Raw genomic sequence first — 11323 nt, 5'->3', positions numbered from 1 at the left:
TGAAGGCAGACAACCCCAGAGAACAAAATGCAAAGAGTGCATTTAGAAAGTCAGTTAATGTTGGAAATACTACACAGAGCCAGTGATACTTGTGTGCCTTATTTACCTGGGATGTGTCCGTTACTACATGCCATCAAACTGAGTAAAAGGCTTGAAAATAAAACCACCACCACCAAATGCATCCTCTGCTCACTTCTGATGGATTTTGCATTACTACACTTCTAGGCAATGTACCTCCCTAAACTTGCTGTCGTTTAGTTTCAGTAGGGCTCTAGGCCTCATAGCTTTGATAAAGAGCTACTAATAACATTTTAAGAACACTTCAGGCTGCTATTGCGCAGTATCTCTAAAGGTTTGGGTTTTTTTACTTTTCATTTTAAGCTCAAAAGATTCCTTAAGAAGTAATTCGCCTGTGGAAATGGAAACAAACGCAGACCCAGTTGATCCCTTGAGTGCAAACGTAACTGCTCTTGCAACACATCTAGAGAGTAAGTACACTTCATTCAGAAATGCGAACACATTTTAAGAGTTGTAATTGAGAAAGATCTCCCTGAACTTAAAAAAAATATAGATTTCTGGAAACATCTCATCTGGCCCTGCTGCTGCTCTGCCTGGTAATGAAAATGACTTGTCAAAGAGTTCCTGAAATCCTTAAAATAGTTTCCTGTGTAAAAGAGGAGCCAGTGTTGCCATTACCTCTAAAAAATAGGTACGTCATGAACAGAAGAGCGTTAGGGCGAAGCTAAGTATAGTCTGTGAGAGAATCCTCCACTGTGTGAGCAGTGAGTTGGCTGAGCTGACGCTGGGCGCCAGCCTCTGGTCTCTCCCGGTGTGGCAGCAGGCCGGCGGCCTCAACGTGCTCAGATTTCCCCTGCCTTGCACCTTCCTTCCTAAGTTACCTTTGTGATACACGTACAAATTTTCTTGCACATGTGTGAGCTGGTTAAAGGCCAGTTAGCTTTCCGTATTTCTTATATACAGAGAGAACAAGAAATGCAGATGGGAGCTCTAGGGAGACTGGACTTTCATGAGGCTTGTCTGGAAATGGAAACTTGCTGTTGAGGATGTACTGTGGGCTTAGTGATGAATTTGACTGTATGGAAGAACGCTACGGCAATTAAGTCTTGTTCAGGTGTACCAGTTGTAGTAACCATCGTCAATCTATATCACTAAGTATTTGCAAAAAAGTTATGGAATGTGACTTTTCCTTAAACCATCTGTAAGAAGTACTTCTGCCCTCTCTGGGTGTATGGTAGGGGTTGCAGGACAGTGATTTTCTCCATAAGGAGGAATCCAAGAAGTTTATAAAACTGCAGAGATACTGTTCTGGTTACGTTGGCTTGTAGGCTTGCTCCTGAAATAGAAATGTAGGCAGCCATGTGCTAAATGACTTCTCTCTCCCTAGCCCCAGGAGGTGTTGCCATGGAGGCCAACTCAGATGGAGAGGACGATGCAGAAAATGCAGACAAGGTAACTGAAACAGTAATGAACGGCAGCATGAAGGAAACACTGAGCCTTACTGTAGATGCTAAAACCGAAACGGCCGTTTTCAAAAGGTGAGAATACGTATTTATTGTCTTCCCATCCTCATAAAATAAGCACTGGTGACGGAACACTACGTCAAGTTCTTAGGAGTTCTTAGGCAAGGAAGGAAGGAGTTCTTAGGCAAGGAAGGAAGGAGTTCTTAGGCAAGGAAGGAAGGAGTTCTTAGGCAAGTCGTAATTCCTGAGGCTTTAACTAGAAGCCTTACAAAGTAATTGTTTAGAAATATTATTTCCAATTATTTACTGTATCATACAGCTTTCCTTATCAAGCCTGAACTTCAATGGAAGATTGTTAGTGGAAGCTTGAGTCTTAACTTTTGACCCGGAAGCACATTATTGTGTGTTTCCCATGTACCGTTATTCTTTTAACGTAGTTGCCCGCCAAAACGAAACTTTTTAAAGTTTGCTCTGAATTGTTAGATTTGGTTTGGAATTCCATCCTTCTCGTCCAGGAGGATGGAGGGCAGAAGCTGAACGCCAGCCGGGCGCTGCTCCTGAGAGTTAACGCATCAGAGATTTGGGGTGATCGCTATTGGTGGCGTCATCTGTTCTTCCACCTGGAAGTGGCACATTTGATACTTTCTGGTACAAAGTGTTCAATTTAGGAAAAACCGTCTTACAATACGTTTATATTCCCTATTGCATTTATCAACAGGGGCATCCTTTTGTGGGAATAAAGCACGTTTGTTTTGTCTACTTGAGATCTCATCTACTAAGATTTTACGATGTTAGATTGGACAATCAAGTGGGTTTTATATAGTATCAAATCATTACGTGGGAAAAGAGAGGCTTCAAACAATCTAACCTGCAAAATTATTATGCCTTTGTTATTTGAAGATGGTGTGTTGTCCCGATCCTGACAAATCAGAACATCCTGTTGGCACTTGGGCTCTTCTCATTCTTTTAGAATAATTTCCTACTATCTATCCTTATTATAGCTTTAGAAATTGAAAAGGAGATGTCCATGTGTCTTGGAAGTTGCTTAAAAAAATCCCCAGTCTAAGTAAAAAAACTTTCCAGAGTTAGTCCTTACGTTTCCCTTCTTGTAAATTCATTTTACTTTGTCCTGTTAGTGGTGGTAGATAAGTGCACTTCGTTCTGGATGGTTCAGGAATTGAATGTAACAGCTTTCAGTCACACTTGCTTTCATCCTTTTGGTTATTCAAACTCTGATCTCTTTTTGACTCCCCGCTCGGTCCCCATGTGGTGCCTGGTCTAGTTGAGAGGTGTCCCTGCCCGTGACAGGGCGGTTGGACTAGGGGATCTCTGAGGTCCCTTCCAGCCTAGGCCAGTCGAGGATTCTGTGATTCTCGTGTGTTTTGATACAGAGGAGGGAGCGTTTATGGTCTCACAGCACTTTCGAGTCAAATGGCCTCGTTAGAGGAATCGAACCAGAGCGGTTTAGAGGCCGACTGTGGCTCGATGCAGCCTGCTCTGCCTGGCACTCTGCTGCCTTCCTGACTTAGAAAGTGATGCAGCTGCTCTCCATTTTATTCTGTATTTTGGGGAACGCTTTTGTGTGGTATGCATTCCTACAGTTAGGTTGGATTTAGTTATCCATGAGGGGGTTTCATTGTTTTGTTTTTATTCTTTTACACTTCTTAAACTGCTCTAGTTCACATGCACTTCAGAGTTCTGTGACTTCTGATCCTGGTGCAAAAACTGACCCAGGGAGGCCGCGTGCAGAGCCAGGTCCTGCCTGCCTTCACGGAGTGAGGCTGCGTGAGCTGCGGAGTGGGCACGTCAGTCCTTGGCGTTACAAGGACACAGAAGTGCAGAGGGAAGCAATATCCCAGAATCACCCAGGGGCCCCCAAAGATCGCCTGGCCCAACCTCCTGTGGGACAGGGAACCTAGCACTCTGTCTGATTGCATCTGGTAGCGGAGACTCCAGGATCTTGGTTTGGAAAGTGGAGGTTAAGGAGGTGCGGAAGGAGGCTGAGAGGTGAGGCGTTCCGTAGGGGAGGCTCTTCTACTCCCAGGGCGGTGTGAGACCTCGTGCAGAGTCAGTGCTCGCATGGCTGCCTTTAAACCAGCCCTTGAATGGGCCACAGCAACACACGGGGGAGAGAAGTGGTATTTCCTCTGGAATAAATATCAAAAAAAAAAAAAAAGCTCGGAGCAGGGAGTCTAGATTAAGGGACTATGAGAGTAGCGAGAGGAGATTTCACTCTGGCCTGTGTACCTGGCAAAGGGGATGTTTCCAGACCTAATATTTTGTAGATTTCTGCTGATAAAAAATGGAGAATGGTGAAGCCCGCATTGAGGGGAGGAGCAGCATCCTGAGCCATGGTAGTTAATCTGTAGAAAGCTGCAAAGGACAAAAGTGTGGTTTCTAAACTTATCTCAAAATAAGTGATAAGGAAAAAATGAGAGTAAAGACTGGCCCTTTTTGAAAAATAAAAATACAGGAGACCAGGTCTGATGGTAACAACTAGTTTATTTTGAACAAAACCTATGAGTATCCAGGCAAGTGAGATGGGGCAGTCAAATGGGGAAAACTGGATCTTTGCAGTGCGAAAGGTAATATTTTTACAGGCTCTGCAGATGTAGGGAGGAATGAGAAGAAAGAGAAGGATTCGTTGAAATTTAAAGGATCCACTGAAAGGAGGACTGTAAGAATAGGACAAGGAGAGTGGCTTTAAAACGTTCCTGACTTCTTGCACCAGTAGATTTGTTTGCAACAGAGGTGTGAGATTGATCTTTGCGTCTACTTCAGAGCTACCTTAAACTGTCTCTTGCAGGTCGAATTTGCATTTTCGTGCACTCAGTGGTGTGGGAGAGGGTGGAACAGAGAGGTGGGGCAGCTTTGGGTTAGAGGCAGAGCACAGGGGGTTGTTAATGCCTTTGAGCCGTGTGGCAACATCCCACGTAGGGTGAGTGTGCTGCTGCTTCACCGAGCTGGGCTGGGTTTTGACTCTGAGAGGAAGTTCATGAAACAACCGTAGTTTCACGTAACCTGTACATCGTATTTTGCCGTGGAATTATTAGGGGGGTTATTAAAGATGGCGACGAGGTAGCAATTTTGCTGATATATTTTGTAGACAAGCTGTACTAATGCCAGCTTCTGAGGGAATCTTGAATTTCTTTTATACTTTTTTTTTTTCCCCTATTTTTTGCATACTTCTGGCTTCAGAGTGTTGAAATCCTATCGGTATGTATAGTAAAGGATCATGACTGTGATTGTCACCACTTCAGGCATCACACATTCCTTATTTCTTTCCTGATCTTATTTGTGATCACTGTATTTCCTGCCCTTTTATCCAGTTGAGTTGTAATGGATGTAAACGCCAGGTGCCTCCTTAGGTGCTTGATCTTCATGTCGCGATCATAACTTTAAAAATCCATTTGCATGTGAAATATGGACCTGTCTCCCAGTTTTCTCCTGTTGCCTGAGATTTCCCTGTTAAGCAAACTTTAAAATTAACTTCTTTCCCTTTTTTTTTTTTTAAAGTGAGGAAGGAAAATTGTCTACCTCGCAGGATGCTTCTTGTAAATATGTAGTAGAAGAGAATGCAGAAGTTGCAGAAGAGGCCCCTTCAGCTCTGCAGCCCCCTAACAGCAGTCCAGAACAGAGGTAATTGTATCCAAGTGTGCTTTCAATCCTCTAAAGTGCAGCTTGCATGGTTTTTCTAAATACGACTGATCTAACGGGATTGATGAATTCCTGTAAATTACCAGCTCAGAGTTTAGCTCAATCTAAACATATGCTGGCATCCCTTTTATACAAAATGTTTCACAAGTTGTATTTTCTGTTGTTTCTAAGACTCTTGAATTGTCAGAAGTGCATTTGCCTTGTACTGTTTGTCTGGCAGGGTGGTGTGAGTATCCCCGTTCTGTTGTGTGATACCCTATCCCGTTGTAGTGGTGAATCGATACGCTTGAGAAAATGATGATTAAAAAAAAGCATTATTAGGGGACTAAGTTTGGCTTTGTCCTGAAAACATGCATCAGTTGTAGATTTACCACTTCTTTAATTGTGCGTTCTGTGCTGTGGCACAGTCTGGGGGGAGTGCCCTCGTGCAGCTGTAAGGACAGGGAATGGTGCCTTCAGTCACCCTTGTTTGACTGTGAATCAGTCGTTGTTTGCACCCTTGGCTTTGTCAGGTGTTAATCTGAATGCTTGTGGATTTGAAGAAGATTTTTCTCGAAGTACATGAAGAATTTGTTTCAGTTAAGTCTTGCCTGAAATATGGAGCAGCCTGGATTGCTGAGCAACCTTATTGGAGGAAAGAAAAGAAGACGTTTTTTGTCTTTGGCAGCTTGGCTCCTAGTGCAGTCTTGGAGAATAGCAGTTGTGAGGGGCCCACCACCCAGCACAGAAAGCTGCTCTTACCTAATTTGTTTCTCTTAAATCGTCAGATGGTACTGCTTTCTCAAAAAAAAATAATAATACAAAGCTGACATTTGAGAGTATTTCTCCTGCTTCATTTACAGTTAAAGCACGTGATGGGGTGATTTGGCTGGTTGGGTTTTTTGCCTCCCATGTTACAATGGCCTGGAAACCCACACAGCCAGATCTAAAGCTCGTGTGGCTTCACCAAAACCAAATGCACGTAGGGTGACATTAATCACCAAACATTAGAAATGCTTAATGCACCTGTTTCATATGTGAGCTTGTTTCTAGACTTCAGTCAGAGCAGGATCCGGCTTTATCCTAAGAGCCTAAGCCAATGAAGAGCTTAAAGCAGGTGAGAAGATTTCCAGCCTTGAAGGACAGCCTGCAGTGAAGACCTTGCTTTGGAACTTGAGCGCTCATAAGTACTATAAAATCAGTGCAGAGGCAAGAGGTTACAGGTTTCCTGCCAGAGCTGGTGGCTTGCTGTACGTCAGGTGTGAGCCTGCAGGCTCCATTCTTGCTGTTAAGGCAAAGCGTGACACGGTGCCATTCCTGGTCTTGATGGAATTCAAGAGTGCCCGGAGGAACTGTGCTGTCTCAGAGACAACCCTTGCAAAAGGCAAACTGAAACGTGGGTTTACTAAGCCCTGAGTCATCTGTAGGGTCTGGTCCCCTTCCTGCAGGGCAGGGCTTTTGGGGGATCTGAGCTGTGCATTCTCCAGTCGTGTTGGGGAGCTCAGGAGGTTCTGAACGGGAATGTGTTCTCAAGGGAGAGAGAATTTTGCTTAATTACAAGCAATTCCGGGAGTCGCTTTTGCCTTGCAGTGTAAACGGGGGTATGATTCTGAAAATCAGAATTCAGAATATGTGTATTTACGCACGTGTTTATTATTTGAATCTGTATTTAAGTAGTTAGTTTAATAGTTTAAAAGCTGTTGTGCTTTTTGACTTGAATAGATTTTAAACTATTATTAGAGAAACGTGGTATTTCAAACACAAATCCTATAGAAGAGAAAGTAATCGTTTTGGAGACTACGGATGCTGTATGACACATCTAGCTTCCTAGCGATGGCAAAACTGAAATGCTTTTTGTAAGCAAAGGTTTAGAGCACAGCTCTGCCTAGAACACAGAACTCTCCTGCGTGTTTTGATTGTACTCTGTGCACACGAAGAAGGATGCAAACGTGTTGGACAAGCTTAGATTCTGGTTTTGAGACTTGTTTGTGAGCTGGTACGTCTTCCCTCTGCAGTACTGGCTGTTAAGACTAAACCAGTGCTGCCTTCTCCTGTAAGCCAGCCCTTCCTGCCCTGCATAAATCCCATGAATTTACTCAAGAAGCAGATTGTAGTAAGAAAACCCCACGACCCTGTATACTTAAGTAAAGCGGGCAACCCGGATACTGTCTTTCAGGGCCTCTTCTTTACCTTCTTTACCTGTTTTTGTCAAGACAAGATATTTTTTATTTTTCGTAAATGCTGCTGAGCAGGGAGTTGTAGGGAAGAAGGCTTTGGGTGCCAGGCCTTTCGAGTGAAGATGCTGGCGTGAACCACCGGGGGGCTCTCGGAGCCAGCAGCTCCTGGGATGGCTCGGAGTTGCAGGGAGCCGGAGGAGCTCAGCAAAGCTCGGTACTTTCTCTAAAGGTGCCTGTCACAGCAGATCCTCATCGAAGTGTGGTATAAATGTCAAGCTAAAGCTGATTGTGCTTTTGGGGCTCCATGCATGTGTGACTAGTGGAGGAGTCCCCTGGGTAGGCCTTTGGCTGGTGGCCAGGAGCAGGGAGAGCCCTGGTCTCACAGACTTTGTTCCACCCACAGACGGACTCACTGCCGTGCGGCTGTCACCTGCCTGCCCTGCAGCGCTCCTTCCTTTCCTTCCAGGGTTCTCTAAAAAGTGTTTGCTTCTGTCTAATGCTGTCGTGTCGTCTTGTCTAATATGTACGTGTGGGGTTTTTAAAAAGTGTTTTTAGAGCTTAGCAGCCAAGGACTTAGCTAGGGGACTCCTGCTGGTCATGTGCATGTAGAGCACGGACCCAGGAGTGACTTCTCTGTGATGGACACCCTCAGAGAACAGCGCTTCAGGTAACGGGCCCACGGGTGCTTCCCAAGGCTATTGACGTTCTTCAGGGGAATCCTCAAATGTCGTTGACAGGCTTGCCCAGAATGAAAGTTGAGTTGGGTTTTTTTGCCTTTGGTACTTGCGATTCTTCATGTTCTCGCACACTCTGGATTCTACCTCTGTGTCAATCTGGAGCTTTTGAGCCCACCTTTGCAGTGAACTTCTTACCTACGAGTGTATGGACTGTTATTGCTTCCCGTGTGGCAGATTTGCTCCTTATTTTCCCCCACACTTCCTGAACTAGCGGGTTAACATTCAAGGTATTTGTGAAATGGCAGTTTGTATGTTAGATTAGTAACCAAAGCAGTTTGATTTTTTTTTTTAAAAAAAAAAAATTTTTTAAGACACTTGTTCTTCATGCTGTGTCTCCAGCAGCTTACTCTCAAATGCAACCTTAAATCCTCCTCGCGTATCACGTGTCTCGCCCAATAAGATTTGGAGAAGTATCAGAGATGTGCTCTACGTTAGTGATTTTCTTGGGGGGAGATACTAAGCGATCTCTAGATGCAGTATCTCAGTTAATAAAGATCAAACATTCTTCAGTGATGTGCTTAGTTAATTAAAGTGCTACTTTAATTAAGGCAGTAAGGACTCCGGTAACGCTGGCCTCCAAACCCCAAATGGGATGAGCCTTTTCAGCTTCTTCTCCAACTCGGGTCAGGCCACACGTGATCTGGGGCTATTAGGTTGGGGTTGGTTTTTAGGGGTGGGAGTTGCACCTACTCAAACTTGTTTGGGACTGCTCGTTTCTTATATACTTACATCTTTTTTTTCCTGTTGTTGTTGGCCTTTTAGGACTGACCACACCCATTTAGGAGAGGCGTCTGTTAATGGCCCTGTATGATACGTTGTGTCTCCTACCTTGGCTGAAGAAAATGAACTGATACCTGGGTGTTGGAGTGTTTCTCGAGGATTTCGTCTAGCCCCTGTCGAAGCCAGTCACTGCTGCACTAATTTCGCAAGGGATCAGGACCAGCAACCTTTATATTCTAGATTTTAAGACATTGTACAGAAATTAATAAGTGTAAAAATATTGCACATTGAGAAATACCAATAATTTTTGCGTATGTTTATATTGTATTGTTCTAAAGAATGGGTGGCCTGTGAAATAAGATCCTGCTACCCGTGTAATGATGACAGTAGTGCTACTATAGTTCAAATGGCTGTAAGAATAGTTTTATAAAAAAGTGAATACACAAATCTAATGTATTTGAGACATAACTATTTGACAATTAGTGTGACCAAAGTATTTAGCAGTTTTCATACATTTTTCACCTTGTAAAAAGAAAAGAAAAAAAATGAATTCATGTTTCTTCTGAAACCGAAACGCCCTATAAATGTTATTTTGGTTGTTTTAGCTGACAAAAGTGATTTAAATAAGAATTTTTGGTGTTTCAACATTTTACAACAGGTTTTTTAATTGGTAATTGTTTTCTGTATTGTTTAAAACAGATCAAAAATGTAAGTCTATTGGTAGAGATTTTAAGTATTTATTGCTACAACTTAGTTGACAAATTGATGTTACTGTAAAGCCATATGTTCTGTTAAGTCTTGTTTGCTTGAAACAATACCTTCCAGGTGAAACACGAGAATCTTTGAAGTGCACATGGGTTGCTGTGTTTAAGTGATTCACCTGCCTTTTAACCCGTTCACCGAGATTTACTTTAACGCCGAGCATTATCCGATGGAACATTTCAGAACAATCTGCGTATTTCAAACGCTATAATCCTTTTAGACAAGTCAAGTAAATGAAATGCCCGTGCTGCTGATGGAATTACAGTACACGCATTTTAAAAGTATATAGTGTTTTTAATACCGATTTTGGCAGCAGAGCATGTTAATTGTTACTTTCACTGTACTGATCTGTGTGAGGCTTTCATTTTTATGTTCTAAACCAGTTTTTTCGCAGCTGGTTTGTGTATATATATATAGTGATTATGGAGACTAATTCTGTGTAATTTATAATTTTCTATGTCAGTGTAAAATTCCAACAGCCTTCTCAAACAAACAGAAGCAATATTCTGTATATTGCCACATTGTCTGGTGAAAGGGTTAAAGTACTTCACCTTCTGCACTTTTAGATGCAAATCCTCTTTTTGTTTCTGTAATAGTTCTATTCATTTATTTTTTACATCATTTGTTTTCCTGACCAGTATTTAAAGCCAAAAGGATACTCTCAACAGTGGCCAATGATTTCTTTTAGAAGGCATCCCAAGCAACGTGCCTAAACATTACATTGCGTACAGAAATAAAAAACAGACGAACCAACCATGTATGTATAATGGCATTGCCCTTATTGCTTGCTCTCCTGCATTTTCTGCAGCGAATTTCAGTGACCCTCGTTGCAGATTGTTAGAAATGAGTCGGGTATGTGAAAAATAAGGGGGCAGAACCCACAGGATAACAGGTGGAATTGGTAATTATGGTTGCCCTTTTCTTTGTCCTTTATAAATGATGGAATCCAGTTGGTTTCTAAGTTGTTTCTTCTTCAGAATTACTTCCAGATCAGCTTGACCAAAAATGTTTTGTACGTTAGCTTTAAGGTAGGCAGCTGTCGTCTTGCCGCTCTCTGAGCTGTTACTGAACAAGCAGCTTTGGAAACAAGACTGTTCATTTCAACGCGTGGATTGCAAGCCAAGCAGAAATTCCAGATACAGGAGAGCAGTGTGTGGGCTTACATGACTTTGATGCTGATAAGGAATAAGCCTTTTGTCCTTTCCTATTTGTCCCGTGCTAGCGAGTTGAATTCATGGGCTGCAGGGCCATGAAAATTGAAGGAGGTGCTGGCAGCGAATTAGTTGAACCCGCAGTTCAGCCCTATTGTGTGCAGTTCAGCAACGTTTTCTAATATGTTGGCCTTCCTTCTCTCCCACTGACTTTATTTCTTGTACAAGGAATCCTGAACTTGAAAGGGAAAGCTTTCAAGGTGTGTTTTGTTGTGGGCTTTTTTTTTGATTGGGTGTATGGGAGCGCACACACACACGCACACACACCTTTCGTGGGCTCTTACCAACACTTTACACTGCTGGCATGGGCTTGCAAAGGTTTGCTGCCATCCTTGGAGAGCTCTTCTGAATGAGCCAACCTCTTTAATCAAGTTTGACTGGCATGCAGTGGCATTTCCCAATCTTTACTGAAAGGTATTTTAATGCATTTGTGAGATGGACTGGAGTCTCATACCGCTGTAGAGGTTTGAGTTCCTACAGCTTCTTGAGCAGGAGTTAGGCTGAAGTAAGCTTGCTCTGTGTGGCTTGTACTGAATAGACGCAGAGCCACAGCTCAGAGCCACCTGAAATGCAGGAAGAGTGGTGTCAGTTGGTGTCAA

General features: G+C 43.1%; 1 protein-coding gene across 2 annotated transcripts; it reads left to right on the top strand.

Moving 5' to 3' along the window:
- The first annotated feature begins 357 nt into the window (after positions 1-357).
- On the top strand, positions 358-10459 carry LOC104279447 (serine/threonine-protein phosphatase 6 regulatory subunit 3-like). 2 transcript variants are annotated; one of them, XM_009876725.1, is made up of 4 exons: positions 358-488; positions 1406-1556; positions 4998-5120; positions 8794-10459. In XM_009876725.1, exons 1-4 carry the CDS (start codon positions 419-421, stop codon positions 8840-8842), a joined length of 393 nt encoding a protein of 130 aa, XP_009875027.1. In that variant the 5' UTR covers positions 358-418; the 3' UTR covers positions 8843-10459. The 2 variants fall into 2 exon arrangements, with proteins under 2 accessions (XP_009875027.1, XP_009875029.1); XM_009876727.1 differs by lacking the exon at positions 358-488 and adding an exon at positions 4680-4697 and having other exon boundaries at positions 1440-1556; positions 8794-10252.
- The last annotated feature ends 864 nt before the right edge of the window (positions 10460-11323 follow it).

Source organism: Apaloderma vittatum, unplaced genomic scaffold, assembly GCF_000703405.1.
Source record: "Apaloderma vittatum isolate BGI_N311 unplaced genomic scaffold, ASM70340v1 scaffold10319, whole genome shotgun sequence".
In the NCBI taxonomy this organism is placed as follows: domain Eukaryota; kingdom Metazoa; phylum Chordata; class Aves; order Trogoniformes; family Trogonidae; genus Apaloderma; species Apaloderma vittatum.
This window is presented reverse-complemented; position numbering and strand designations above follow the sequence as displayed.

What these genes read in the sequence shown, in the direction of transcription:
- LOC104279447 (XM_009876725.1), top strand. Translation starts at nt 419, where the DNA reads ATGGAAACAAACGCAGACCCAGTTGATCCCTTGAGTGCAAACGTAACT. An exon ending in TCTTGCAACACATCTAGAGA is followed by an intron (nt 489 to 1,405) that starts GTAAGTACACTT and finishes CTCTCTCCCTAG; the next exon opens with CCCCAGGAGGTGTTGCCATG. An exon ending in GAAACGGCCGTTTTCAAAAG is followed by an intron (nt 1,557 to 4,997) that starts GTGAGAATACGT and finishes TTTTTTTTAAAG; the next exon opens with TGAGGAAGGAAAATTGTCTA.